Source organism: Leopardus geoffroyi, chromosome C1 (assembly GCF_018350155.1).
Source record: "Leopardus geoffroyi isolate Oge1 chromosome C1, O.geoffroyi_Oge1_pat1.0, whole genome shotgun sequence".
In the NCBI taxonomy this organism is placed as follows: domain Eukaryota; kingdom Metazoa; phylum Chordata; class Mammalia; order Carnivora; family Felidae; genus Leopardus; species Leopardus geoffroyi.
Genome location: NC_059328.1, coordinates 105,176,890 through 105,204,744, shown reverse-complemented (window position 1 = coordinate 105,204,744; position 27,855 = coordinate 105,176,890). Strand labels below are relative to the sequence as shown.

Here is a 27,855-nt window from a genome sequence, read left to right as displayed (position 1 = left end):
TTCAGATTCTAACTAGCTGGAGCTCATGTTCGCAAACATTCCCATCCCCTCTCTTCTTTCCTGCTGCTTAGAGAATAAATACTGGTACTTGAAGCAGGTTTACATTTCCTCCAATCAACAAACTGTTTAGGTATAAAATTTCTTTAATCAAAAAGGATTGCTCTTCCCTCAACACAAATGCACACGTTAAAAGTAAAAAATATATATGAGAGAGACACATATTTACACAAATTAGAAACCACAGTCGCCGAGTCCTGGGTTAGGGGTTGAGAGAATGGACATCAGGGGCAACTGAAGGATGGCTTCTCATCTGCTCTAGATGTCTCCCAGTCATCTCTCTGGCCATGGTGGGTAGACCAGGGTGGGACAGGGTACAGCTCCAGTCTGATGGCAGAGTTACTGGCAAACTGTGGCAAGGAGGTCCCTCTCCAGAGAGTTTCTTAGGAGCACTGGGGATGACAGGCGATGCTGTAGCAGGTAGAACTGAAGTGGTTGGGGCAGAGTGGGTGAAGGACTGTACTCCATGCTGGACAAAAAGGATGATACCGATGCTGGCTCCAGTGCCTAAAGGACCGTGGCTCAGGGAAATGGTACCTGGGGAACCGAGGGGTGGGTTGCAAATTGGAGTGGTGTGGGTCCAAGTGAGGTGCATGGCTGGCCATTCTGTGAGGTGCCAAGGCTGCTTCGATTTCAACACTAGATGTCCTAGCTGTGTCTGGTCCATCTTTTCCATGGGAGGTGCAGGAGAGGAAGCAGCTGGATGGCTGTGGTGGCTTGGAAAATGCTAGAAGGAAGACACAAGAGAAAAAAAAATACGTGAGAGAGCTCTCAGATGAACTCCACCTGGTTGTTTAAAATTTTTCTTTCCTTGGGGACTCTGTCTGCAAGGCAAACATACCATGTTTTATGCAACAGATAATTTCCTGGCAGGCCATGATTAAGTAAAAATTTTAGTAACCTAATTAGACTTTCACTTACTTGACGAATACTTGCAAGCCTGTTACGTACCACATATATATCAAACGCTGGACATCCAGGTGGGCAAAATAAAACAGTCCTGTAAGATTTCACTATTTAAAAAATAGTTCATTTTAGAACTTATTTTTCAAGGCTGTTTTTAATATTTATTGATTTTTGGGAGACAGAGAAACTGAGTGTAAGCAGGAGAGAGGCAGAGAGAGAGAAAGAAACAGACAGAGACAGACAGAATCTGAAGCAGGCTCCAGGCTCCGAGCTGTACAGAGCCCAATGCGGGCCTTTAACCCATGAAGCGCAGGATCACGAGATCATGACCTGGGCCGAAGTCGGACGCTCAACTGACTAGGCCACCCAGGTGCCCTGACTTCAAGCCTATTTTTAATTGAATCATCATTTCCCAATTTGTATATTTAAAATTTTTCATTTCCCTTGGTTGAATTGCTTAAGAAATGTAAATTGATATGCAGGCAATGGGGTGCCTAGGTGGCTCAGTTGGTTGAGCGGCTCTTTTTTTGTTGTTGTTGTTTTTAATGATTATTCGTTTTTAAAAAAGAGAAAGACAGAGTGTGAGTTGGAGAAGGGCAAAGAGAAAGGGAGACACAGAATCCAAAGCAGGCTCCAGGCTCTGTGCTGACAGCTCAGCTCCAGCCTGAACCCAAGATCCGTGAGATCATGACCTGAGCCAAAGTTGGACACTCAACGGACTGAGCCACCCAGGCGTTCCAAGTGTCTGACTCTCTATCTTGGCTCAGGTCATGATCTCACAGTTTGTGAATTCAAGCCCTGCATCAGGCTCCGCACTGATAGTGTTTGGAGTTCTCTCTCCCTCTCTCTCTGCTCCTACCCCACTTGTGCTCTCTTTCAAAATAAATGAATAAACTTAAAAAAATTGTTTAAAGGGGCGCCTGGGTGGCGCAGTCGGTTAAGCGTCCGACTTCAGCCAGGTCACGATCTCGCGGTCCGGGAGTTCGAGCCCCGCGTCAGGCTCTGGGCTGATGGCTCAGAGCCTGGAGCCTGTTTCCGATTCTGTGTCTCCCTCTCTCTCTGCCCCTCCCCCGTTCATGCTCTGTCTCTCTCTGTCCCAAAAATAAATAAACATTGAAAAAAAAAATTAAAAAAAAAAATTGTTTAAAAATATGCAGGCAAGAATCCTCCTGCTTATTTAAAAAAATTTTTTTGTTTTATTTATCTTGAGAGAAAAAGAGAGCGCATGCACACTGCACACACAAGCAGGGGAAGGATAGAGACAGGGAGAGAATCCCAAGTAGGCTCCATGCTGTCAGTGCAGAGCCCGGCTTGGGGCTCGATCTCACAAATGGTGAGATCATGACCTGAGCCAGAGGTTTAGCTGACTGAGCTACCCAGGCACTCCCTCTGCTTATTTTTAAATGAGTTATTCCCATAGCAATAATAATTGTGGTTGATTGAAAACAAGGACTATCCATTATCTATAGGAGACTTTCCCCTCCCCATCATTTGAGTACCCCATAAACACACTGTTGTTTGAAGGCACAAAAAAAATAGGTCACTTCTAGGGGCACCTGAGTGGCTCTGTTGGCTAAGTGGCCAACTCTTGATTTTGGCTCAGGTCACAGTCTCATGGTTCTGTGAGATTGAGCCCTGCGTGGGGATCTGCACTGACAGTGTACAGCCTGCTTACGATTCTGTCTCTGCCCCTCCCCAAAGCGTGCTCTCTCTCTCTCTCTCTTTCAGAAATAAATAAAAAGTTTTAAAAAATGGGTCACTTCCACACTAAGAATCTATCCAACATGGGGCACCTGAGTAGCTCACTTGGTTAAGCATCCACCTTCAGCTCATGTCACGATCTCACAGTTTGTGAGTTTGAGCTCCGTGTCGGGCTCTGTGCTAACAGCTCAGAGCCTGGAGCCTGCTTTGGATTCTCTGTCTCCTTCTCTCTCTGCCCCTCCCCCACTTGTGCTCTGTCTCTCTCTCACAAAAAAAAAAAAAAAAAAATCTATCCAATACTCCTTCTATAGGTATTCCATGGCCGCCCTCCTACCCTCTCGGTGATGTATTTGTTATGACCAGTTCTTGAAACCCACACTTCCAGAGGGTTTGGTACAAAGTACTTGGGTAGAAGTACAAAGAAAGAGAAGGGAAGGGTTTCAGGGCAGCAGAGGAGAAAGGATTTGTAAAGAAAAACTAAAAACTCTTACTGCATAACTCATTTGGCCAGGTAAAAAGCCTTCTATGGAGGCACCTGGGTGGCTCAGTTGGTTAAGCCTCTGACTTCAGTTCAGGTTGTGGACTCATGGCTCTTGAGTTTGAGCCCCAAGTCAGGCTCTTTGCTGACAGTACGGAGCCTACTTCAGATCCTGTCTCCCTCTCCCTCCGTCCCTCCCCCGACACATGTGTGCACATGCTCTTTCTCAAAAATAAATAAACATTTAAAAAAAGTATTTAGGGGCGCCTGGGTGGCGCAGTCGGTTAAGCGTCCGACTTCAGCCAGGTCACGATCTCGCGGTCCGTGAGTTCGAGCCCCGCGTCGGGCTCTGGGCTGATGGCTCAGAGCCTGGAGCCTGTTTCCGATTCTGTGTCTCCCTCTCTCTCTGCCCCTCCCCCGTTCATGCTCTGTCTCTCTCTGTCCCAAAAATAAACGTTGAAAAAAATAAAATAAAATAAAAAAAGTATTTAAAAAAAGTCCTCTGTATCCAAGCAGAAAGCAGAGAAGCTGAAACGTGAGGAATAAGGTTAAACTTCATGGAGTGCTTTTTTTTTTTTTTTTAAAGTAGGTTCCATGTCTGGTATGGAGCCCAATGTGGGGCTTGAACTCAAGACTCTGAGAACAAGACTTGAAGTAAGACCAAGAGTCAGACGCTTAGCTGACCAAGCTACCCAGGTGCCCATTCATGGAGTTCTTTGTAGTGATACAGACAGAATAGAACAAAAACCATATAAGGATCAAGACAACGAAGGAACGTTGGGCATTCCCTCCCGTGAAAAGGAACTTATTGGCAAAAAGGAAGAGACTTAGAAGAAAACAGAAAGAACCCATTTCTCCATGTACACTTCATTCTCTTATTTCCCCACCTCTCTCTCAGGTTTTACAAGTTCTTACCTTGGTCAGTTTGTGCCTGCTACTGCCCAAGGATGACTTCTGAGCAGCTATACGAGGAAACCAAGTCTTTAACATCCCTTCCACCTGTAGCAAGGTTCCTAGGTAACGCTCCCTGTGAGAAAGACATTTACTTAAAATGCCATCAAGTGTGAAAAAGGCAACAAGACAGGATTGTGGACATCTCCTTTTAATGAAATACTGAGGAAAGAACCAGGAGAACTCACCCCATCTGGGGCTTTTGCAAAACACCTACAATACGCTGGATCCTGTCCATTGCCACGCTCTGTTGGAAACTGCTCAATCCTGGGGTCAGGGAGAAGGAAAGACATGAAGGATTGAGATGCAACAATTTAGTCAGATAAAGGAAGAACAAAGCATGGCTAAAATAGATTCACCCAAAGAAATGAAATCACAGAAGCACAAAAGAAATAATGTAAAGATTTAAAAAAAATAAAGCTTTAAATGCAAAGATTTAAAAGAAATACACATTTAAAACATCAAGAGAGAAAAAGAAAGAGGAGAACCTAGCCCAAATAATTGCAACTAACCAAATAATTACCTCTCTCAAATCGACCCATCTTCAGCCCATTCAGTAGGTCTGTGAGAGGGCGGATGAAACCTTGGAGCTCTTTACACTGTAGGAAAACAGGGCAACGGCTATGGGAGGGCTGAGAATTGCCCACACACCAGTACTGTTATTCCCCACTTCACAGGGTCCTTACTAGCCATCTGGGTGCTAAGCCATTCCAGTATTGTCTCCTTTCCCCTGCTCTTTCTTACCTTCTGAGCAAAAAGCAGGTCTCCTTCTGTGATACAACCCTGGATGTTTACAGTGGTCTGTAATTCACCGTCTCTTGATCTTTTGACCCCAGATTCTGCCATAGGAGAGGCCAAGCCCCGCTGTTCCAAGTAAGATGTTGTATGTTGGTTGCTGGAGACCTTGGGCCGTTGCCTGCAGCGGATAGGACCCGGTCGTGGCCGAGAACCTCCCCTCTGCCAAACAGTGTCTGGCCTGGGGCCATGGGCCCCTTTGTCCTCCCCCTCACTATCGGAGGGGAGACCAAAGTCACTGTTCACTGGGGAGGTGGAAAAAGAGGAAGAGAGAGAATAGGAAGAACAGGAAGAAACGCTAGATGGAGAATCCATAGGTTCAGAAGCAGGGGCTGGAGAGCAGCTCCCGGAGTACCCAAAGATCGGGACCTGCAACTGAAGAGCAAAGCAAGGGAGCATGTCACCATAATCTGTAAATTAGGAAATGGACTGGGAGACTGGGGTGTACTGCATGGGATGATAAGATTTCTTCTCTCCTCCCCAGTATCACCTGTCTCAGAGCCGACAAAGTCATCTCCTCCGCCTGCCCCCCTCAATTAAGTACCTGGACTGCCCATTTGGGCTCCGCAGAGCAGCCCTTACTTAGTCTGACGCAGACTCTGTTCTTACCTCCCTCTGTTCAGAGTAAATTACCTGACTCGACACCTTCCGTCTCCCCACCCTGAACATCTGTTCGCCAGGTCTGTTCCCAACCTAACCCCGCAGCAAGGGCTACGGCGAGCCGAGCCGTAAATCTCCGGTAAGGTAACCGAAGCCACCTAGTGACCCTGTAGGGCCTGCTCCCCACAGGAACCTCCCGCCTCTTTCCAATCTTTCCAATCCGGAGCCCTGCACCAGGACCCTCTACAGTCGCGCCTGCCACGTGATGCTATCCCTCCCAATGCCCAATTCTGCTTTCGGTCCCTAAACCTACTCTCTCGGGGTCTGATCTTCCCGCGCGCGAATGGCTTCCCCGTTCCACAAGCCTCCTCACCTGCGTCGGGACTGCTCAGCCCAGGCTGCCTCCGGCTTCTCCAACTCCGTCGCTCTCGGCTACCCACCTCCGCCTCTCTCCCACTGGGTCCCGCCCCTTCCCCCTCCCAGACACGTGCGGCGAGGCACGTGCCTTCCCCCTGCGAACACAGACCTCACACCCTCATTGGTTGTCTAACCGGTGGCACGTGACTCCCGCGACTGACTTTCACATCCCATTTGCTACAGCCTACTAGGGGCTCGGCCAATAGAGACCCAGTTAGGTGACGATTGGCTGGAAGGGAAGGATTCCGTGCTCCGCCCCTACATGCGGCTCGCGACCGGGACCCGGTGAGGAGAAAAGGCGGAGGGTGGAAGAAGAGTGGAAAAGGGCGGAGCCCGCGGTCTTAAATAGGATGGTGGTGGGCAGGAGACGTGCGGTTGGAGTGCACGGACGGGGTGTGTGATGTGAGGCGCGCGTCTTGGGATGTGGGACTCCGGGCTCCTCTTCGGTAGCAGACTCCCCCCTCCCCCTTTATCTTCCCTCCAGCTGTTAGAGCCTCCGCTCACGAGGGCAGCACGTGGAAGCCAGCAGCAACTTGGGTCTGCAACGTGTGTGAGAGAATGGCTGTATGCTACTGTGTAGCCTCCCCCCTCTGGGCCGCGCGGCCCTCGTGACTCTCCGATCTCTGGCTCCCTCTCCCCGCCTCCTCCTACAAGTTGGGTGCCTCCTGCCCTGCTGGGTGAAGAGGGTGGGGACTGCCGCCGAGAACACCGCGTCCTCTCCCAGACTCCCACTGGGGCGGCTCCTCCGGCCCTTTCCTTACATAACCCGCCACGCACGTTACCAGCTCAGATGCCAGTCGGCCACGACTGTAGAGGTCAAAGCTGAGCTCGGGTGTTCCTGACTTTTCTATCCGGGCTCCTCCGGCCTTGCGCCCTGAATTCCGTGTACCCTAACGTAGAGAACGGAGTATGGGTAGGTCCCTGATTTCCTAGATGATACCTTCATTTCCTTTATTTGTACCCTGGAGAAGATTCGGAAGGCTTGAAAGGAGGGAGGGTGGTAAGTTCGGAGTTCACAGAGTCCGGAATGGACTATTCGCTGCCCCCTGTAGTACTGAAAGTACAGTGCGGAGAAGGGGATAGGGGCTCAGGGACGGTTTGCTCATAGAAGGAGAGACACCGAAGAGACCGCAAGGGGGCAGCCCAGTTCTGATTAGGGTCTCGAGGATAGAGAAAATTAAAATGTGTCCCTGCCTGCCCTAATTACGCACTGGAAAAGGCACATTGTGGGGGGTGGGGGGTGTGAGTGGAGGAGGGTGTGAATTTTAAAAATCTATTCTAAGTAGTTTTTAATATTTTACATATGTTTAACAATGTGCTTATTATACAAAAAGGAAAAAGTGTTCTACATAAACCTCAACTCTCTTTTCCCAAACACAGCCTCAAAACCATGTGTAATAAAAGAATTAGACGGAATTGTCTGTGGTGCTCTTCTCCATTCTTCACAAAATTTCAGGTTGATTCACAGTCCTAATTATTCCCTCTCATTCTTTTGCCAGCTGACACCCTTTCTAATCTACCCTTCCTACCCCCCATATCCTGGTGCTCTCTTTAGTGTTGTGAGTATAGAACAGAGCCTCTCAGGGAGTAGAGAGTAACCAGATTATTTCATTTATTTATCTTCCAAATTCCTCTTCCCAAATCCCCATCCAAAGATTTGTAGCAGCCTTCTTTTTCCTAAAAAAAGCAAAGACAGGGAAAAACACCAGGCTCAGGTGGCTGAGGAAGCGCCCCTCCGGGCCCCCCACCTCTAAGAAAACTCCCCATATTTCAGATTCCAAGCTAGATTTCCCCCTGACGTCTCCTGGAAGATGTGTCCCCTCCCTTGCTCACTCCTTACTCTGCTAAATCTCTTCACACACACCCCCCATTAGTTATTTAGAATCCCAATTTTAAATTCCTTCTCTATAGTACAGGCCTCTTTTCCCTCCTTTTGTCTCCACCATCTGTGCTCTACTTTAGGGAACCAACCACCACCCCTACAGCCTCTGAACTTTGCCTCTAGACTCTGCCAGGTTGTAAGGCCCCTCCCATTATGCCCTCTGGCAACCGCCATATCTTGAACCACCTCCTGGCTGGAACCAGCTTTGATTCCTCAAGGCAGACTGGAAATCTGGAGAGGTTTTTTTCTCTATTTCATCTGCTTCTGCTGTACAAGGTGAAGTCCTCCCAGTTCAGAAAAAGTAACGACTCTTGTTTGAAAAGTCTCTGCCTCAACATTTCCTAAACCTCTTTGAAATTAGATAAGATTTTTCTAAACGAGATCCTTCTTCCTTTTAAGTAGCTGAGAACTGACCAGGCTGGAAACATTAGCCAGAGATACTGGTAAAAAAAAAATTAGTTCACTGATTCCCCCAAGGCCAGTGGCTGCACTCTCACCTTCTACATGAAATACATCCCCCCCTGAACGAGGGCCCAGGACAGGAGGAGGGGAACAGGACTCTGCAGACTGGATACAGCATCGTTCAGATCTGGACTCTGCTAAAATACAGACATCCCCCCACGGTAGGCCAGTGTCATCCTTCCTACCATCCCCCTCCCCCTCTGAAAGGATAGCCATCTCTTTACACCAACCTCAGTCTTCCTTTCCTCTGAGCTTACAGAAGGATCCATCTCTCCTCCCCATTACCATAAGGAGTCCTTTCCTCTGTGCCTTTCAGCCTCCTGACCATACCAGGGAGTTTCAACTCACTTCAAGAATGCACATTTTTATCTGTTATGGGCTTGACACTGTGTTAGTCAATGTGCTAGGTGCTATAGGGGGGATGTAAATGTGATTAAGATCTGACCCCTTTCTTCAAAGAGTTTACACTCTAAATGGAGCCTACCATATACTTTAAAATATTTCTTCGTCCTTGTCATCAATCAGCTTTCCATTCCTACTGATTCCTCCCATCTGTGGTCAATTATATTCAGGCTGCACTTTGGTCCTGTTGCCCTTTTTAGCTGTTGCTTCTCTTTTTTCATTATCAGATTTCTCAAATGATTGGTCTATACTCTCACTCCCCTTCTTCACAATGTACTCCCTCTCTAACTCCACAAAAACCTTTTGCTTAACCACTCAATTAGAACTTTCTTCTTTGGGGTTACCGGTGACCTCCTTTTCTCTGGCCTCTTGGTAGCTTTGTATTGATTATATTAAATTAAATCTTCTAGATTCTAAAATACAAACTTGACTATCTGCCTCTCCAGTCACTTCCACAGTTTCTCGGTTGATTCCTTGTCCTCTTTCTACTAGCTATAGGCACATTCATTGGCCTTTTGGTTTTCTGTGTACTGGCTCTGTTGAGCTCATCTACTTCCGTAAATGTGGCTTTGCACTTAGGACTGTAGCTCTGACCTAGTTCAGCTACCTTTAGGACACCCTCATAGGGCTGTCACCATAAATTCAGCTTGTCCAATACCAAATTTATAACTTCAGTCCTAAACCACTCTGACCTTCCTTCCACAGGTCCCATTTTGGTCAGCCATTTTTGCAGACATCCCTATTTGAAACTTATTTCAACATTCTCCTCATTTATTGCTCATCTGAAATTATCACTGAAGCAAGGCACTTTCTTCAAAATATTTCTTATTTTTCTCCTCTCCATTCAAAATGCTACTTCCCTAGTCCAAACCTTTAATGGATTGTTTCTGGAATGATGCAAGTCTCATGCATTTCTCCCCACTCCACTGCATCCTGCATACAACCAGACAAATAGTTTTTCTAAAATACCATTTTCAGGGGCGCCTGGGTGGCTCAGTCAGTTAAGCGGCCGTATTCGGCTCAGGTCATGATTTCGCGGTCCCTGAGTTCGAGCCCCGCGTCAGGCTCTGTGCTGACAGCTCAGAGCCTGGAGCCTGTTTCAGATTCTGTGTCTCCCTCTCTCTGACCCTCCCCCCGTTCATGCTCTCTCTCTGTCTCAAAAATAAATAAACATTAAAAAAATTTTTTTTAAATACCATTTTCACTGTATCTTTACTACACTGAAAAACTTACGAGGCTCCCCATGGCTTGTAAGTCCAAACTTCAGTCTGACACTTCAGATTCTCCTGTAATGCAGCCCTATCTTGCCCTATGTGAAATTACCAAGCAAATATTAGGAGCCTTGTAAATTAAATTGTTTTTTTTTTTAATTTCCCACTGTACCTTCCCGTATACCTTCTCCTTCAATCATACCCTACCCACTGGACATGCATGGTTGCTCCATCCCCTCACCCCTGCAGCTCTTTCATTCTCTATTCTTCCCTCTAATTGTTTTCATACTTTCATAACTTAACCACCAATCAAAAGCTCACCTATCCTTCGAAGTGTATCTGAAGCATAGTCACCTCCTAAAAGTCTTCCAGGCAACTCCAGCTCGTACTGATCTCTGTCCTTCTACTGCCTAAAACACTTGCCTCAAAATTGCCTATGCTCTCAAATTTATATGTAATTTAACAGTGTTACAAACATTTTCATTTTGTTTGAAATGTTTTGCAAGTGTAAACTTGAGTTTTATAAATACTTTCAGGGCAATAACAACATCATAGATTTCTTTTTCATCATCATCAGCAGCGGCATCCTTCACAGCTTTAGTCATAGGTTTCATACACGTTAAGTACCACTGAACTAAAATTTAACTGCACCAAATCTTCCCAGTTTTCTGAATACAAGGTTAGTATTGAATCTCAGCAAAAGGTATGATGGCCAAGCTGAGCTGGGCACCTGCACTGGTGTACTAGTTATTTGGTTCCTCACCCCCCCCCCCCAAGCCTATTATTCCAGCCCTCCCCCTGTTCTATGTATCCAGCCCTGGGATCTGTCCTGGGCTAAGAGATGTCTCATACCCTCCCCCCACCACCCTGCCATCCCCAATCCACTTACTGGTTCCTTTGTCATTGGTTTCAATGTTTCAGGCTCCTGATGGTCTGTAAGTTCTGTTTCGTGACTAATGGTAGTAGTTTCCGCTCCTTCCCTTACCTCTTTATCCAACCTGTTCTGCTCTCAGTAGGATCAAGAAACAGAGTTATCATTGCCTCCATCCAACATCCTCATAGATTCTCTATTTAGAGGCCTTCTCTCCTGCACGCCCCACTGCCCAAGACTTAAGCTCAGGAGTCCTCCCCACTTTATTGTTTGCATGGATTATGTACCCATTTCCATTCACCAATTCTCTTGACTCAAGGACTGCCCCTCCCTCTCAATGTCTTAGCAAACCTACTAAGTTGTGGCTTTATTCTCCCCACCTGTGGTTAACAAATCTGCTTTGGGCCCACTACCTAGTTTCATTTCACCTAACTCATTTTTATTTTTGCTAATCATTTACAGTTCAACATTGCCCACTTTCTTTTTAACTGTTACCTATTCTGACGCTTTTAGATGTAGAGGTCACTCACCAGTCTGTCTTCTGATTCAAATATGGAGTAATCAACAGTGAAATTTGCACCAAAGTCATCTGGGCGGGGGGAGAAAAAAATCAGTAGTGACAAAGGAAAAAGGTAGCAGTAGGTCTAGAAATGGAAAGAGGAAGAAATTGCTCCGAATACTTCAACTTGCTCAAGTTGTAACATTTACTGGTGTAATCTAATTCTAATGAACTTTAATGTTAAAAATGTTTGTGAGTGTGTCTGAATTTATATTTTCAATCTGGTATCCAAAATAATTTACAAATTTGAAAATTTTTAAATTGTTTCAACCCATTTCCAAAGAATTGAAAATCACTGGCTTGAGAAATAACTCCACAAGCTTTGATAAGGTCTTTGCTCATAGCCAAATTTCCTCTGATCTAGTTGTTCCAATTGCAAAGAGAAAGGCAAAGTCTCAGAACTAAGCATCCCCAAAACCTCTGTCCATCCTACTGGGGATCAGAGACGCATACATACTCACCATAATTGGGGGTGACTGTATAATAATAGACCACCTGATAATAATCATCCTCTTCTAGTCCTTCTTCATCCCCATATTCTTGTCCTACGGGGACAAGGACTAGAGGTCAAGGGGCATCTGGAACTCCTTAGCAAAAGAAGGACACCTGAAGTTGATCTCAGCTCTATCAATGTCTTTGCTTTCTGCCTCCCCTCCAAGGCCTTACTATCTCACTGCCCCTGTACCTCTAAACCCTTCTCAGTCTTTGGGGCTCCATATCTGTGCTGAGGCTTGTGACTATGTGCCCTTTCAATTCAGGAACTCCTAGAGAGAAAATGTGTCTCTTCACATTCTGTAAACCCAAAATAAGACCTAAAGCTGAAAAAGGTAGGAAGCAGAGATACCAGAAATGAAGAACTCCAAATCTCTTCTGGAGAATGCTGCAGACCATATTAGATCTGTGAGAGATCTTCTCACCTCAGTGTCTCACACAGAACGGAGACATACATCTTTAGGCTTTTGGACTCGGGTTTTAGTTCCCGATTCGCTGCAGACTAACGGAATAGCCCTGAAGAAGCCACTAACCATCGCTTTTTTCAAATGAGTCAGCTGGACTAAATGACCCATCTACATTAGTTTTTCTTCCTTCCTAGGACTAAAAATATGTGGCTTTGACATGATTAGGTCTCCAGGCCTCCTACTAAACACTTCCCTATGCTCCTTGAATGCTCTCCCTGAATCCCAGGCAATGACACACAAATCTGGAGGAAAAGGAAACAATGAGAGTACCTGGCAGACTGGGAACAAAGGAGGGAAGGAGCCAAGCTACTTTTGGGAGTCTGTCCCTGAGGGGAAGCCAGTTCTCCACTACCATAAAGGCCACCCCCTACTTCTGTGTCCTTACTAATACAAGGGGTTTTCTCCAACCCTCTGGGAAGGAAGATCCCCCAGCTTCCCTCACTAGTATCAGAGTGCCCCGCCTTCCAAGAGCCCACCTCTCTCCTCCACCCTCACTGTAGTCCCTCTCCCTCTTGTCCAACTCTGCGGTGATAGACAGCTGATGTGACTCTTGGTGGGGACTCCCTGTGTCAAGGGTTCCATCTTCATCAGCTGTCTCTGACAGGACTCTGTTTTCCTCCCCTTCTTCTGAATCTACTTTCCAGATTCCCCCCACCCCCCACCCCGCCCCGCCCCAACACTGGACTCTGGCACAAATGAGTGTTATTACTCCCCATTAAATTGCACCTCTCATCCACTCCTCATTTTTTTCTCCCACCCCACTTATGATAGAAGATCTGGCCCAAAAGCTCAGGGAGAGAGAGTGAACTTACCCAAGATAAGTGGCACAGCAAGGATGGCTACAAAGAGGACATCCATTCTGGATTCTGCACTATTGCTGTGAAAGTAAAAAAGGAAATTACAGCGTTTCTCACCAAACTTCCCCCGCCTCCTGCCCTCCTCCAAAGCTGTGCAACTCTTTTCCCCAGGGAGTAGAATTCCCCGCCCAGTTGCCGACTGACTAGATCAATGGTTGCTACCGGTCAGCCAGAGAGCTGCCCAGATTAAGAGAGAGGCAAAGTGGATTTTGATGTGAACGTGTTCACTGAGCTTCCCCAGTCCTAGATTAGATCCATTCAGGACTCCGCTGACACTACCAAAGCCAGCAAGCAGACAAACCAAAAGCCAGACCAAAACCCAAAACCCGTGCCTATCTAGAAGCTTCCCCTCTGAAGAAGAGGACTCCCTCCTAGTCCTCACAAAAAGCTCACCCTCCCTTTCAGGTCCCTAACTTACCGTCACTATCTAGAGTCCAGGCTTATTCACAATCTCTTTCTTCACAGTCAAAATTTTAGAGGAACTGATGAGCACTTTTTTCTAGACTGAAAAAATGTCCTCTCTTCTGCCTGTCTTGGACTCTGAAATACAAGAGCAATACTAACATCATTGTCTGATACCCAAAGCACCTGCTGCAGTACTTCTGATAAAAATCTCTCAGCCAAGGCCAGTTATTTCCTCTATGGCAAGTACTGACCTCACTTCATGTCTTTCTCCACTTTCTGGATACAGGATGGAAGAAGGGAGGAAACAGCCTCTTTCCTCGAATAGATGCCCCCCCTCCCCACTTGCTATGCCCCCTTCATTCTATCCACAGGGATAGAGTTCATCTCGCCCTTCTCTCTGCTTTTATATTTCCCATTTTCATTCAGTTCAACTCAGAAGCATTTAGTAACATATATGCTAGGCCCAGTCTGATAGGCAATTCAGAGGTCACTGGCGAGGAAATAAGAATAGTTATGTTGTTTAAAAGGAAGTTAATAGATATCTATTTAACATCTACTACAAGCCAGGCACTATGAAAGTCTCTGTGGAACTACCTGTGGACAAGAGAGGTTTGGTGTTTGCTCTTAGCACTTAGAAATGCTGTGCGAATAGCTCAAAGGAGAGATGAGAAGACTTGTATTCTCGTATCTCTTCTCCTGACTCGGCCTGCTAGCCTCGGAAGCAAGACACACTGGAGTTTTGAGCACTGGCCAGCATGTTTCCACCATCTTAACCTTTTGCGGGGGAGGATTTGCTTGATGATGATGATTTTCCATGTAAATCCATACAATCTATTCCTTCAGCTCCTTTCTAGAATTTCCTGGAAAAAAATGTAAAACGCTTCTGTGGATGTACCCATATGCATTAACTCATAAATCACTTCCAGTAAGGAAAGGAAGCCCGATTCTCTTCGAACAATTTCTATAGTTGTTTTCTTTGTACTTTGATTAGTCTCTCAAAAACAATATTCCAGATCCCCTCACTTTTCCATCCTGGTACTCTTTTGCCTAAACGTTCCTCCCTAAAGACTGGCCCTACCCCCATCCAAATGAGGTTACAATATCCTCCTCTCCTACTTTAATTTTCTTTCACTCTAATACACACAACCCCTGTGCCTTCCCCTGGCCTGAGGAAAAGACACCACTGAAGTTCATTTTCAGAAATAAATAGAGGAAGTATGACCTAAAAGGAACTGTGTGACTTGGGGGGCGGGGGTGCTTGTCGTTTTCCTTCAACCCCATAGCTCTAATTGCTTTTTACAAACAGTCTTAACTCTGAATCTTAACACCGAATCCCATCTGACCTCCTTCCTAACATTGCTCTCCAGGCTCCTCTTCGTCTTTCCTACTCTCTGGTCATTACAGATGAAAGCGTCATTAGCGGTATACTCACTGAATTGCATGTTTCCTATACTCGTCTGTTCAAAGAGCTCTTACTTTTAAGTCTAACCTTCATCTCTTAGGCAGTAGCTCAAGCCCATTTCCTCTCATTCAAGTAAGAACAATACCCGTCCCTATCTCCCTGCACCCTCTATCCTGTGCTTTCTTTGTATTTGTCCTTTAGGTTCCAACAGGATCTTCCCCTCCCCCGCTCTGCAGCTCTTCAAGAAGACGCAGAATTGCTACCACCCTTCCCCACAAAATAACGAAAGGAAGCCGCAGCCAAGGTCCAATGGGACCCAGGAAGCCGGGCCAGTCCCGGCCCACTCCCTCCTTTGACCAGCTCAAGCCACTCCCAGGACCGAAGTCGAAGGCTTAGTAGGGCAGGAGGACTACAACTCCCGGCAGGTTGTGCTGCCTCGTCCCCGCCCCCGCAGCTCCGCCCCCGCCGAGTCTTCATTGGCCTTCGGGGGGTGGGGATTGGATGGGAGGTGGCCATGGTGCTGCGGCCGGGGTTTGTTCCCTCCTCGGCTTCCGTAGAGGAAGTCGCGCGGACCTGTATCAGGGGTTTCGGTGTCCCCCCTCCCCTTCCCTGGGGTCCGGGGGTGACATTGCACCGCGCCCCTCACGGGGTCGCGTCGCCACCCCAAGCAGACTCCTTAGCTGACGTGCTGCCCCCGTCCACCCCTCTTGGCCAGGCCTCCACCCCACCCCCAGCTGCCCAGCCATGGGGGCCGCAGTGTTTTTCGGATGCACTTTCGTCGCTTTCGGCCCGGCCTTTGCGCTTTTCTTGATCACTGTCGCTGGGGACCCTCTTCGCGTCATCATCCTGGTGGCGGGGTGAGTAGGGGGTCGGGAAGACGCGGGAGGGCGCCAGAGAGAGAGAGAGAGAGAGAGAAAGAAAGAGAGAAAGAGATCCGGAAGGGGCTGGGAGAGCTTGGGAGCCTGAGTTGGGGGAGACAAGTCGGCGGTGAAGATTGGAAAGGGTCGAGTCAGGGGTCTAGATGATTTGCCCTTTCCCGCAGTTGGTTTCCGCCTTCCAGGGATCGCACAGATTCCTCCTATACTCCTCCCGGCGACGTCAGAGAAGGCCCAAGGCCAAGACTCGTGAGGGGGGTGTGCTGACCTCCGCCGGCCTGAAGGAGGATCCAGGAATGGATACCTCTCCCTACTACTGTGCACGTACATTCTGGTTCTCATCGCTCTGAAGACTCATTAGTCAGATTTCTATCCCTCCCCCTGCGTCCGGATCCCTACAAGACTCCCTTGGTGGAGACACCTATCCTGTCTCCTCCCAGTCTTCCAGACCATCCGGAAGTCTAACTTCCACTTTACATGCTGCAGCCTTGATTGGTTCTCCTCCTTGATTTCTCTGGCTCTCCCTACCCTGGCCTGTCTGATTGCCCTTGTCTTTCCTCAGGGCATTTTTCTGGCTGGTCTCCCTGCTCTTGGCCTCTGTGGTCTGGTTCATCTTGGTCCATGTGACCGACAGGTCAGATGCCCGGCTCCAGTATGGCCTCCTGATTTTTGGTGCTGCGGTCTCTGTCCTTCTACAGGAGGTGTTCCGCTTTGCCTACTACAAGCTGCTTAAGTAAGAAGATGGGATGGTCCAGAGGGGAGAAGGGCAGATGATTGCACTCTGAGAAGTGGGGCAGCCCCTGGGTGGTGGTTTGGAAGAGGAGGCACTAAGGGAGGATGTCAGAGGGAAAGGAGCATTCCTGCCTTTCCTCATGTTTCCCCTACCCCACCCTACCCCACCCCACCCCAGGAAGGCAGATGAGGGGTTAGCATCGCTGAGTGAGGACGGAAGATCACCCATCTCCATCCGCCAGATGGCCTATGGTGAGCCAAGGGAGAGGGACTGGAGGAGGGGGTTGGACACCCCCCTCTCTCAGGGAAGTCAAAACATGCACATGTTCCAAGGGGCTGCTTTTTTTCCCCTTCATCCCTGACTTCCAAGGAGAGGTGGTCTGGAGGGAGAGTAGGTGTGGGGGAATTGTGACTGGGAATGGGGCGAGATCACTGGTAATCAGGCTACAGCGATCTCTGACATTGATGAGACCCTCCTTCCCCCCAGTTTCTGGTCTTTCCTTCGGTATCATCAGTGGTGTCTTCTCTGTTATCAATATTTTGGCTGATGCACTTGGGCCAGGTGTGGTTGGGATCCATGGAGACTCACCCTATTACTTCCTGACTTCAGGTAAGATCTGCTTTCTGCCTTGCCTTCATGCCCCATCCATCCCTGGCCCCGATCTGATTTATTGGTCCTCCCTGGGAGACTTCTTTGGCTCAACATCTCAGGAGGCTGGGAGCAGATGAGGCATGTATCTCATTCCCATCTCCCTCCCTGCAGCCTTTCTGACAGCAGCCATTATCCTGCTCCATACCTTTTGGGGAGTTGTGTTCTTTGATGCCTGTGAGAGGAGACGGTACTGGGCTTTGGGCCTGGTAGTCGGGAGTCACCTACTGACCTCGGGACTGGTGAGTTGGGGACAGGGGCCTGAGTTAGAAAAATATTTAATGGTCAGCAGGATGGAAGGGAGATCTATTCTCACTTCTTAACATGTTAAAACATATCTAGGGAGGAGGCAGAAAGGTTAGTGTTTAGAAGACTCTCATCTCAGCATCAATTGTATAACCTGCCCTGGGTATCCTCTGGGAGTTTGAATGGATTAGTCAAACTGTAATACGAATGGCCGGAGGTGAGCAAGAAGGCAGAAACCTCTGAGGGAGCTGAAAATCAAAAGTCCTCAACCACAAAATATTGGTGCTCTGAAGGGAAGGATCAGGGGATTTGGGTGAGCTACCTGCGGGGAGGTTTGGGTCAAAGGCATGTAGAGAATTTGGGGATTAGGCAGAGAGAGAAGCTAAACTCATTTCTACTCTTATCTCCATCCCTAGACATTCCTGAATCCCTGGTATGAGGCCAGCCTGCTGCCCATCTATGCAGTCACTGTTTCCATGGGGCTTTGGGCCTTCATCACAGCTGGAGGGTCCCTCCGAAGTATCCAGCGCAGCCTCTCGTGTAAGGACTGACTACCTGGACTGATCGCCTGACAGATCCCACCTACCTGCCCACTGCCCATGACTGAGCCCAGCCCTAGCCCGGGTCCTTTACCCACCATTCTCTGTCTCCTCCTCGTCGGTCTATCCCACCACCTTCAGGGTTTTGCTTTGTCCACTTGTGACCTTTAGTCTCTAGGCTTTACCAGGAGCAGCCTGGGTTCAGCCAGTCAGTGACTGGTGGGTTTGAATCTGCACTTATCCCCACCATCTGGGGACCCCCTTTTGTCCAGGACTCCCCATGTGTCAGTGCTCTGCTCTCACCCTGCGCAAGACTCACCCCCCTTCCCCTCTGCAGGCCGACGGCAGGAGGACAGTCGGGTGATGGTGTATTCTGCCCTGCGCATCCCACCCGAGGACTGAGGGAACCTGGGGGGGCCCCTAGGCCTGGGGTGCCCTCCTGATCTCCTCGCCCTGTATTTCTCCATCTCCAGTTCTGGACAGTGCAGGTTGCCAAGAAAAGGGACCTAGCTTAGCTGTTGCTGTGGAGATGAGATTAACGGAGGCTCAAGGGTAGATGAGCTCTAAGTTTCCCAGTACCTCCTCCCCAGACTGGGCATCTTGGTCTTTTTCTCAGGTCTGAGGGGAACCATTTTTGATGTGATAAAGACCCCAAACTGCCTTTTTTTTTTTTTTGTTTTGTTTTGTTTTTTGAGTGGGGAGGGAGGAGGTGAGTTGGAATTCTTCTAACCTCTTTGGACTATATTTTCTCTCCTCAAATTACTCTTCATGGCTGGGCTTATCTATCCACCTTTCCCTTTGGTCACGGGTCTTGGGGGAAAGGAAGGAAGTGCATGTTTGGGAAACTGGTATTACTGGAACTAATGTTTTCACCTCCTAGACCACCAGCATCCCTCCCCTCCCCAAGGTGAAGTGGAGGGTGCTGCGGTGAGCTGGCCCACTCCGGAGCGGCAATGCCCCTGGAGAAGTCAGACTACCATGACATCACAGGGAAGGAGGGCAGATTTTTTTCTAGTTTTTAATTGGGGTGTGGAGGGGGGGGGGTGGGGAGGTTTTCTATGAACTGTATCATTTTCTGCTGAGGATGGCACATCCCATCCTTTTAATCAAGGTGATTGTGATTTTGACTAATAAAAAGGAATTTATAATTGTGGGGGAACTTGGCTTTTAAGGGAGGGGATAACATGTTAATTGAGATTTCTGCCCTCCCACATCTCTTACCCAACCTCTTTCCCACCCTGGCAACCTCTGATCCCCTCCAGCATGGCTTTGGTACAAGGGTAAAAACCTGGGCTGGTGGTCTCATATGTCAGAAACTTTGGGTTAAGCATTTTCCAGAAGTGGACCTCCCTTCGCAGGACTGGGGTAAAAAGAGGTTTTCACCCCTGCTTCTTTTCCCCTGTCCTTTGCACACCTCTGCCACCTGAGGGATTAAGGAACTCCTCTCCTCTCAAGAGCCCCAAAGGTAAGGCCAGGGGTGGGGTTAGAAACTTTAATTTCCAGATATATTGAGCAAAAAAATATAACCCCAACAGCAGCAACTCTTTTTCCTAAGGGGAGAATCTGCACGACATGTAGGGAAAGGGACATAAAGGCAAGGGGATAGAGGACGTTGGGGTGCATCCCCAACTTCCCCTACTAATAAACACAATTTTCCCTCTGCGTTGTCAATGTGGGGATGGTCCTGATCTATATGATTTGAGAGGCCGTGGGCTCTGCTGTTACTCCTTGAATGACAGCCTGTCCATGCCTCTCGGGAGGGGCTGTCTGGAGGAAGGAGGGGTGTCTGCCCACTACTTCTACAGTATTTTCTGGCCAGTCCCTGCCCCTCATTTTAGAAGCTCCCTGATTGGCATGAGGGGAAGGCATCCATGATGTCCGAGAAGGAGTCTATGCCTCTGTGGCTCGTGCTGAGGTGAAGACCACGCTTTTCCGGTTTCCTAGCCTCTTCTTCCTGGAAGGGGGAATAGTTCATGGAAATGACTAGTGTCCTAGGTGAAACAGATTAGAGGTGGAATAGAGTGCTTTTCGGTAGAAAAGAAAGGACCGAAGGAATGGAAGGTAGGACCTCACCGAATCTTTCTAGCGATGAAATAAACAGCCAGCAGAAGGCAGAGACAGCAGACCAAGATTCCCACTCCTAGACTCAGCATTTCGCCTGGGAGGAAGATGGAAAGTGTCATTCATTCTAGAACTCCCACAGATACTGAGCCTTTCCCTCCCTCTTTGTGGAGCACGCCTCCCTCTCTTCATACCTGGGCGGGGCCGGCTTACCTGTAGTATACACGGATCCCACTGTAAGGGAAGAAGACTTGGGTCAGTGTGACCTGAGCTCCCCATCCCAGTGGGGAACAGCACTCTACCTCTATTCGCCGGGGAGATCACCTGGCACTCAGGGATAGAAGCGTTCCCAGTCTAAGCAAGTCCTAGAAACTGCTTCCCCTCCTATCCTTCCTTTTGTTCCCAGGGACTCCCTAAATTCTTGGCACGGAGTCCCCCAGTTTCCCATCTCCTTTCCAAGCCCTGTATAGTCACCTTGGATGAAAGAAGTAAAGACTGTCCGCTGATTGAGAGGCTGGGGGGCTCGGTAGTTCCGTACCAGGGGCCTCGAGGGCTCCTCTTCTGTGGAGAACAATGTCTCCTGAAGCTCTTCCAGCTGAGGAGCAGAAGAGTGGGATTAGGGGAGAAGTGTCACTCACTTTGGGGAGTGGGAGAGGGTCTGAGGTTACCACTAGGTCTCTGCTGCCTCACCTCTTTTTTTTTTTTTTTTTTAACGTTTATTTATTATTGAGAGAGTCAGCGTGAGCAGGGGAGCAGCAGAGGGAGAGGGAGACACAGACTCTGAAGCAGGCTCCAGGCTCTGAGCTGTCAGCACAGAGCCCGACACGGGGCTCAAACTCAAACCGCAAGATCATGACCTGAGCCGAAGTTGGACACTTAAACCGACTGAGCCACCCAGGCGCCCCCTGCCTCACCTCTTCACCACTCACCTGTCCCATGGAAATCTGAGCCTTTCGGTTGAATACTGTCCAGAGCACACTCTGGTAGCAGGGTGGGGTGGTGAGTGAGCCGTTGTAGCGGAAGAACTGGTCCAGCCGCTGGGGGAGCAGCTCTCCCACGTTGAAGGGAGGCACTGAGGTCTTCTGATCTGGAGGAGAACAGGCTAGGACTGCTCTCCTCCTCGCTGGCCCCCAGCTTACCTAGATAGGGCTCCCAGAGGTGACACCCCCTCGTTCCTAACTCACTGTCATCCCAGGCCTTGCTGGCCTTTTTGGGGAAGTGTCCCTGAAGTCTAATCTCACAGGCTCACCTTTATTCCTAATTTCATGCAAGTGACTCAGAATGTGTTCATAAGCTGGATTCTTAGTCTCACCCACCTGGAAAGGGAGAGTTTGGAATAGGTCCACATTTGGAGTAAGACGTTCACATACAGAACAAATGGCCACAGTGGGTTGCTGACTAGCCTAGGGAGGGAGAGCAACAGACACGGGCAGAATAGGACTGAGGGGTGCAGAGGGAGTGGAGAGAGCCCTGGGGGAGACTGAGGGCCACTCACCTCAATGAGAATGCCCAAGACAGCCAGGCCCTGAGGCATTGGAGCGGCCTCACTCAAGCTGCCATAGGAATCTGAATCATAATGTACAATGTGGAGCTAAGGGGGGGGGGGGGGGGGGGGGAAGGGAATTAAATCACTTAATGTTTCTCCACTACCCCTTCCTAAAGACTTTGACCCTAGCCGCCGCTGCCACCACCACCACCACCACCACCTCCAGTATGCCCTAAAACTTTCCCACAAAGGTTGGCCTTATCCCCCAAGTATGACTTTTCCCAGTTTCCAGATCCTTCCTTTCCTGGGCACCGACCATGCCTGTCCCTGTGTCCTAGCCCAAGCTTTGTTCCTTGGTACCTCTGCAGCTGTGGCTTCACTGTTGATCTGGTGCTCTGATCCCCCCAGGGATCCTGTCTCACCCCAGTGCAGGTGGAGCTGGGCAGCTACATATTTTCGGGGAAATCCCTCCAGATACATGGTAGGGGGTAGAGAGAGTTGCACTGTGAGGAAAAGAGAGAAGGTCAGGGTTGGTGGAGGAATGCGGACACATTCCCATTGCCACTGCTCCTTGGGAGACCTGGCCAGCCTTTTCTGCCTCTGTCCCCCAGTAGCACCTAGTTCTGCTTTTCTAGCATATGTCCCCCTTTTTCAATGAGGATCCAATTCATGCTATGATACCAATCCATCCTTAGAGCTTGAATGTAGACATTCACTCCCCACCCTTGATGAGGCTGTAGGAGTCTCATCACCATTGTCACATCTCCAAATTTATAGATGAAGCCTTCTAAGAATTTGGAAGTTAGAATGCATCTTTCTCCTGACTCCTAAGATTGGAACTGGAGTTTACACCTCCTTGGAGCCTGGGTTTTTACCTGTGTGGCCATTATTGTGCAGGTCCAAGGGCTCAGTGCCAGGCTCGTCATATCCATGGGGCTGCAGAGTGGGCAGCTCAGGGTCAAAAGTCACACTGTCTGTCTGGATATTGATGGGGGACTGGGCATTGCTTCCACACTCAGGGTAAGAGGCTGGCCAATGGTCTTGACCATGTGGGCCTGGTGGGGATTACCAGAGACATTTGTCCTGCTCTCCAAGCCCCAGCCACCCTTCTGGAACCCTCCCCTACCAACCCAGGCAACCTAGCCAGTTGTGCAAGGCTAGGTGAGGCAGGAGTCCCTGCTAGACTTGAGGCTGCAGCACGCTTCCGCTGCCCCCAGGCTGTGATGACTCCCCAGCTCTCCTGATAGGTGGAGAGCTGCAGCTTTTACTTACCAGCAGTTTGGGGACCAGAAAGCTGAATGGGAGGAAAAGGGGGTGGATGGAAAGCCTGCGTGCCTGGAGAGGTGGGGCTAGAGCAGAAACAGGATGGCCCGGGAAATAAAATGATCCTCGAAAGAGCAAGTCTCCGTGGGGGCCCCTAATAAGTGGGGATACCATTCTTTCGGTTGACTTCCCACAATTCATTTCTTGCTCTCACACTGGACCTTGCATTTGACTCTGGAATTCAGTCGTTAGTCAGAAGTTCAAAGGGATGAAATCCACCTCCACCAGGGTCACAAACTATGCTGCCAGCCTCTTCCTCACCCCTGACCTCAGGCTCTGTCCCAATTTCAGATGCAGGTAGGATCAATGAGGTCGGAAAGAGAGCCAGGAAGTAAATTGGCAGCTAGGCTCAGTGTTCCTTTCCCTACCCGGTTTCCCAGCCTTTCTGAATCAGGAGGTACGGGATACGGCAGTTAGAATCGGGTCTGGGAGTCCGACCCGGAAAACAAGGGCCGGGGGTGGGGGTGGGGGCTCGGGAGGGAGGAGCTGGGCTGAGAAACTAAAGGGAACGAACTCCCCACACACTCGACATAAGTCTTCCTGGTAGGTGAAGAGGTCCCAGTGTGAAAGGGATGGCGGTGGGCTTTGGGCTCTGCTCTCACCCTCATATGTCCAGTGCTGACCTGCAAGGCAGAGAAAGCGGGGCTGCAGACCGCTCAGCCGGGGCCGCGTCCTCCCCGCTCCCCTCCCTCCCCACCTCCCGCCGCTCTTTCTCCGCCCTCCGCCCGGAGCACTTCCCAGAGGAAGCCCTGAAACCCGACACCTCGGTGGAAAGGTCGGGGGGCCTATTTAAAATCACCAGCCGGGCTGTAAGGGTGCGTGCTGAGTGCAGGGAGAGGAGAAACACGTAGATCGAGCCCAGAGCCTAAAATTAACCTGGACCCGAATGGGCACCCTGCCCCCACCCTTACTTTTCTGAGCCTGGGCCAAGCCAGTCCCACGCTTAGAAGATTGGGGTGAGGTGAGGGTGTGGACAGAGGGCTTGGAGGCAAGGGACTAGAACAAGGGGAGGGGAAAAAAGGTTGCAGTTGTTGGGGGGGGGTGCTGCTACTGAGGGGAGAAGGGACATTATTCATTTGCTTTGAAGCATTGCACACGTTGAGGCCCTTGGCTGTGAAATAACATTCAAGTTCTTCCTTTGGTCCCGGTAGCTCTGAAGGAAACTTTCCCCATTGCCAGGAGCCTCTGCTCCCTAGATCCCTAGATGGCTAGCTAGGGAAGGCAGGAGTCAGGGCAGGGTCCAGGCCACACTGAGGGTGGTGGGTGGGCACAGGCAGCCAGGCTGGCAGAGACAGACTGAAAACGAAGCATTGTATGTGGAAAAGAGAGCTGCCAGCTGGGTCACATGCCAGGCTCTCGTGCAATCCTGTCTCAGGCTGAAAGGCTGGGGGTCTGATGGTCCAGCCTCACCCAGGACCAAACCGCTTCAAGGGGAGAGAGAAGGCCTTCCTTGAGGTTTTCTCTGCATTATTCAAATTGCTACTTCAAATTCAAACTCTGGAAAAAAATTCTAAATTCCTTCCTCTCTCTCTCTTATCCCCTTAAATTCTTCAGACTTCTGAGATATCCTTGATCTCATCCTTGGGCTCTCATTCTGGCCCATCCCTTGGTTCAGACAACTCCGAAAAGCAGCCCAAGGAAGGGCGGAAAGCAACGTCTCACCAGCTCCTTGGGACACTCAGACAACTTGAATTCCCTGGTTCTGTGCTGGGCCAGTAGCCTTGCCCTTCCCTCCCACCAAATCCTCAACTTGCTAATTCTTCACATCTTTTTCCTTTTCCCTATTTTTTCTTTCCCTCAGATGCACTTTCCAACCCTCCTTTTGGCTGGCTCCTCACCCTGTCACCCTCCCTGCATTTTCCTTCTGCTCTCTAGACACTCCCCTCCCCCCCCTTGCTCTTCCAACGGATCTTAATTACACACCTACTATGTCCTGGATACTGAGGTAGGCATACATAGCATAGGCATATGGCAAAGCAAACACAAAAATGAGGGGTAGGGGTCCTGAGGACACTCTTGGAAGCACCTAGGCCTGTTCTCCCAAAAGTCCTCTCATCTCCTGGGAGCCTCTGAAAGTCCTTTGCAAACTGTAAAGGGTCAACAGCCTTTATTATTGCTACTGCTTTCAGGGAGAAACTGGGAAACCAGTCGCCCCATAGAATCAGGAGGGGACATTGGCCATGAGGTTCATAGTTGGGGATAAGCATCTGAGTTAATGAGGAACTGTAGAGATATGCCCCCAACCCGCATCAGTCCTTTATCTTTTCACTCTCTGCCTCCTTGGCTCCCTAATTGGGGGAGTTCTGAAATAGATGAGGCCAGGAGGGTTGCCTGGGACTAGGGCAGCGGGGCAAAGAGCTCCGGAGAGAATCCGTAGCCTGTAAGGAGATTCCCGCAATGTGTGTATACATTCTGCTCCCCAGCTAGCTCCCCAACCCTTCCCCCCCATCCCCACTAACTGCAGGGCTGTACAGGCAAAGGGGGGAGATGGAAAGTGCCCTTCTCCCCACTCCTCTCGCTTCCCCCCATCCCGAGCCTATTATACTAGCCCCTTAGGCTTCCTTTTACATTTCCTCCCTTCCCCCATTAAGCGAGCCTGGCGGCACGTGGACACCAGCACAGACAGACACACAGACATCCAGATGTACCTACCCCCATCTGCAGCCAGGATCCAAATCACCTCCAGCAGGAGAGTGAAGAACAACATGGTATCCCCAGAAGAAGCAGGTACTGGGAGTTTGGGGACTAGAGGGCTAGGGTTGACAGAGAAAGGTGGGGGGGAGAGGGAGAGAGAGGTAGAAACAGAGAGAGAGAGAGAGAGAGAGAGAGAGAAAGGGAGAGGGAGGAAGGGAGGGAGAGAGAAGGAAGTGGGGAGGGACAGAGAGAGAGGAGTTTCTTGGAGCTGAGCTGGATGTATTTATCTCTTTTTTGCTTGTGTTCTCTGGGTCTCTGTGGGCTTCCAGGGGATTTGGTTTTCAGTAGGGTACTGTAGGGTTTTGGGTCCCCAGGACAAATCTCTCGCCGCCTCTCTTTTTTAAATCTACTTCTACAGTCTTCACTCCACTTGCTGGCCAGCGACTTCACAATTGCCTCCCGCTTTTAAGGTGGCTCTGGACGGGTGTACGTGGTGGGGGGGGTGCTGCCGGGTTGCTGGCGAACAGCTCCTTAAATAGCCGATTAGGCATGCAGGATGGCCCTGCTCGGAGCTGGAGCGGGCAGTGGCTTCACGGGAGCCTTGGCCCTGGCTCAGGAGCCCAGCTGGGGTGAGCTCTTCCTTCCTCTGCTCTTCTTATGGGCACTGTCCAGATAGGTGTCCCCTGGAGTGGGCTGGGGCTTGGAAGGAGGGCTTGGGGGTCCAATCCAGCCCCCTCAGGGGGACCCTGGGTTCTCATTTCCCATCTGGCTTCTCCGAGGAGCAACTCCCTGGGTGGCATAGGGCAGGGTGGGAAGACCTGTTCCCAGTCCCCTGCAGAATTTGAGCTGAGTCCAGAGTTTGGAGATAGGTGACCAGAAGGAGTTGGGGACTCAGGGTGCAGGTGGAGGGTAGGAAGTCAAGGGCTAAAACCTGGCTTGTGGAAAATAAAGAAGAGAAGTGAGGCAAGAGAACTTGTTTGGAGCGATCTCTTTCTCTTGTGCCTGTCACCACCCCCTTCCCACGGTGAGGCCTGGGTCCACGTGCCTGTGTGGCCGGGTGGGGGGGGGTGGTTTTGTTTGCTGTATAAAGCCCATTTGTGTGCCCAGCGGGGGAGGGGCTGCAGCAGCACCATGGAGAGACAGCGGTTCCAACTGCCAGACCCAGCCACCTCCCTCCCCAGGGAGCGCAGATCTAGGACGGCTTTTGTCATTGAAGAGGACACTGACCCCTGGCAGGGAGGCCAGGGAAGGAGGAGAGGTGGGGAGACCTCAGAAACAATCATTACCACCCTAAAAAAAAAAAAAAAAAAAAAGACTCCAGAGAAAGGGAGGGGAGGGAGCAGAGAGAAACCATGTGATCTAGTTGGAAGAGGGGCCCAGGGTCTTCCCTCCAGCCCAACAAAGGGCTGTGGCAGGACTTGTGGGACTGAGTGAAATCTGCCACAGGGGAGCTGGATGAGTAGAGCACAGAGGCTGCTGGGTCTCAGGAATGTGGGCTGGTGCTTGTTTCCTCATGGGACTGGAAATCCCGATTGGAATGTACATCCTAAATCCCTCATTAGAGAATGTGAAACGCACAGATAATTTCGAGCCAGACACTCACACCTCTTTCTCCTCCATGCCCTTCACCAGAGTCCCCAGCTCTGAGGATGCACCCATTTGAACTCCCTCTGCTTTCATCGCTCCTGCCAAGGAGCAAGAAAAAGCCAAAACAAAGGGAGCAGGAACTAAATAAGGGAGCAGGATAAGAGCCAAACGATCAGAATAATGCATGTGCTGGATCATCAGAGCCTGCCGAGGCAGGAGCCACGTGCCTTTCTGTTCCCTGTGATTGATCTGCAAAGCAAAACTGTTTTGCAGATGTCATTTCCTTTGAATTTTCTCATCACCCTCAATTATTTTTCCCTCACAGGAGCGTTTTATGTTTTGAGGTTCCCCCAAAGCCCCACTCATTTCCTCTAAGAAGAAGAAAAAGCGTAAAGTATAAACTAGACTTCTTGGGAATCAAGATAGTTAACATAGAGGAACAGAAAAAAGAAGAAAAGCAGAGACATCTACTGCATGGTAGGAAAGAACAGGCCTAGACAGAATGACCTCTGCCAGGACAGAGTTCCCTTCCAGCGTGATTCAGCCTCCCAAGGCCGATAGTGTGTCTTGCCCTGCGCCACCTCCTGGTTGTCTTATGAATTTTTTTTATTAAAAGCATTTTTTTACATCTTTATATTTTGAGAGAGAGCATGCGAGCAGAGCAGGGGCAGAGAGAGAGGGGGACAGAGAATCTGAAGTGCGCTCGAGCTGGCAGCAACGAGCCTGATGTGGGGCTCGAACTCATGAACCCTGAGATCATGCCTTGCGCCAAAGTCGGACACTTAACTGACTGAGCCATCCAGGTGCC

At 49.6% G+C, this 27,855-nt stretch overlaps 4 protein-coding genes and 1 long non-coding RNA gene across 17 annotated transcripts; 2 read left to right on the top strand and 3 right to left on the bottom strand.

Annotated features, from left to right (window-relative positions):
• Positions 1–125: 125 nt before the first annotated feature.
• CIART (circadian associated repressor of transcription) lies at positions 126–7,364 on the bottom strand. Of its 5 annotated transcripts, none has more exons than XM_045479013.1 (6): positions 6,846–7,364; positions 4,838–5,263; positions 4,617–4,692; positions 4,282–4,360; positions 4,058–4,169; positions 126–784 (listed from the first exon to the last, which is right to left on the bottom strand). In XM_045479013.1, exons 1-6 carry the CDS (start codon positions 6,849–6,851, stop codon positions 260–262), a joined length of 1,224 nt encoding a protein of 407 aa, XP_045334969.1. In that variant the 5' UTR covers positions 6,852–7,364; the 3' UTR covers positions 126–259. The 5 variants fall into 5 exon arrangements, with proteins under 5 accessions (XP_045334969.1, XP_045334973.1, XP_045334971.1 ...); XM_045479017.1 differs by having other exon boundaries at positions 4,838–5,009; positions 6,846–7,152; XM_045479015.1 differs by lacking the exon at positions 6,846–7,364 and adding an exon at positions 5,862–5,981.
• A 129-nt stretch (positions 7,365–7,493) lies between these two features.
• Positions 7,494–15,111, bottom strand: CC1H1orf54 (chromosome C1 C1orf54 homolog). Of its 3 annotated transcripts, XM_045479027.1 has the most exons (9): positions 14,946–15,111; positions 13,765–14,373; positions 13,527–13,648; positions 13,064–13,128; positions 11,754–11,837; positions 11,264–11,322; positions 10,752–10,865; positions 8,285–8,386; positions 7,494–7,582 (listed from the first exon to the last, which is right to left on the bottom strand). In XM_045479027.1, the coding sequence occupies exons 4-8, from the start codon at positions 13,107–13,109 to the stop codon at positions 8,288–8,290; spliced, it is 402 nt and encodes a 133-aa protein (XP_045334983.1). In that variant the 5' UTR covers positions 13,110–13,128; positions 13,527–13,648; positions 13,765–14,373; positions 14,946–15,111; the 3' UTR covers positions 7,494–7,582; positions 8,285–8,287. The 3 variants fall into 3 exon arrangements, with proteins under 3 accessions (XP_045334983.1, XP_045334984.1, XP_045334982.1); XM_045479028.1 differs by lacking the exons at positions 13,527–13,648; positions 13,765–14,373; positions 14,946–15,111 and having other exon boundaries at positions 8,285–8,383; XM_045479026.1 differs by lacking the exons at positions 13,064–13,128; positions 13,527–13,648; positions 13,765–14,373; positions 14,946–15,111 and adding an exon at positions 12,093–12,198.
• Positions 15,112–15,430: 319 nt separating this feature from the next.
• Positions 15,431–19,104, top strand: APH1A (aph-1 homolog A, gamma-secretase subunit). The gene is made up of 7 exons (XM_045479025.1): positions 15,431–15,772; positions 16,353–16,523; positions 16,701–16,774; positions 17,010–17,132; positions 17,286–17,413; positions 17,834–17,957; positions 18,294–19,104. Exons 1-7 carry the CDS (start codon positions 15,660–15,662, stop codon positions 18,356–18,358), a joined length of 798 nt encoding a protein of 265 aa, XP_045334981.1. The 5' UTR covers positions 15,431–15,659; the 3' UTR covers positions 18,359–19,104.
• Positions 19,105–19,434: 330 nt separating this feature from the next.
• On the bottom strand, positions 19,435–26,468 carry CA14 (carbonic anhydrase 14). 7 transcript variants are annotated; one of them, XM_045479019.1, is made up of 12 exons: positions 25,871–26,466; positions 25,479–25,579; positions 23,429–23,449; positions 22,379–22,558; positions 21,864–22,006; positions 21,513–21,608; positions 21,267–21,420; positions 20,947–21,104; positions 20,492–20,612; positions 20,231–20,251; positions 20,030–20,114; positions 19,435–19,910 (listed from the first exon to the last, which is right to left on the bottom strand). In XM_045479019.1, exons 2-12 carry the CDS (start codon positions 25,531–25,533, stop codon positions 19,847–19,849), a joined length of 1,098 nt encoding a protein of 365 aa, XP_045334975.1. In that variant the 5' UTR covers positions 25,534–25,579; positions 25,871–26,466; the 3' UTR covers positions 19,435–19,846. The 7 variants fall into 7 exon arrangements, 6 of the variants coding, with proteins under 6 accessions (XP_045334975.1, XP_045334974.1, XP_045334977.1 ...); XR_006712734.1 differs by having other exon boundaries at positions 21,334–21,420; positions 25,479–26,467; XM_045479018.1 differs by having other exon boundaries at positions 25,479–26,466.
• LOC123598650 lies at positions 23,979–24,915 on the top strand. The gene is made up of 2 exons (XR_006712736.1): positions 23,979–24,281; positions 24,381–24,915. It is a non-coding gene; the product is annotated as an uncharacterized LOC123598650 (long non-coding RNA).
• Positions 26,469–27,855: the final 1,387 nt, after the last annotated feature.

Excerpts from the sequence above, each read along its gene's own strand:
- CIART (XM_045479012.1), bottom strand. The coding sequence starts at position 5,287 with ATGCTCCCTTGCTTTGCTCTTCAGTTGCAGGTCCCGATCTTTGGGTAC. Across the intron at positions 4,361-4,616 it reads GATGGGTCGATTTGAGAGAG|GATTGAGCAGTTTCCAACAG; the intron begins GTAATTATTTGG and ends CCCTGACCCCAG. Across the intron at positions 4,170-4,281 it reads TTGCAAAAGCCCCAGATGGG|GGAGCGTTACCTAGGAACCT; the intron begins GTGAGTTCTCCT and ends TCTTTCTCACAG.
- CC1H1orf54 (XM_045479026.1), bottom strand. The coding sequence starts at position 12,183 with ATGGTCTGCAGCATTCTCCAGAAGAGATTTGGAGTTCTTCATTTCTGG. Across the intron at positions 11,838-12,092 it reads AGCTTTAGGTCTTATTTTGG|GACAAGAATATGGGGATGAA; the intron begins GTTTACAGAATG and ends TTGTCCCCGTAG. Across the intron at positions 8,387-10,751 it reads AACCAATGACAAAGGAACCA|CAGAGTCCAGATCTGAACGA; the intron begins GTAAGTGGATTG and ends TCTGTATTTTAG.
- APH1A (XM_045479025.1), top strand. The coding sequence starts at position 15,660 with ATGGGGGCCGCAGTGTTTTTCGGATGCACTTTCGTCGCTTTCGGCCCG. Across the intron at positions 16,524-16,700 it reads GCCTACTACAAGCTGCTTAA|GAAGGCAGATGAGGGGTTAG; the intron begins GTAAGAAGATGG and ends ACCCCACCCCAG. Across the intron at positions 17,133-17,285 it reads CTATTACTTCCTGACTTCAG|CCTTTCTGACAGCAGCCATT; the intron begins GTAAGATCTGCT and ends CCCTCCCTGCAG.
- CA14 (XM_045479018.1), bottom strand. The coding sequence starts at position 25,533 with ATGTTGTTCTTCACTCTCCTGCTGGAGGTGATTTGGATCCTGGCTGCA. Across the intron at positions 21,609-21,863 it reads GTGAAGCCACAGCTGCAGAG|CTCCACATTGTACATTATGA; the intron begins GTACCAAGGAAC and ends CCCCCCCCTTAG. Across the intron at positions 20,115-20,230 it reads GGGATCCGTGTATACTACAG|GCGAAATGCTGAGTCTAGGA; the intron begins GTAAGCCGGCCC and ends TCTTCCTCCCAG.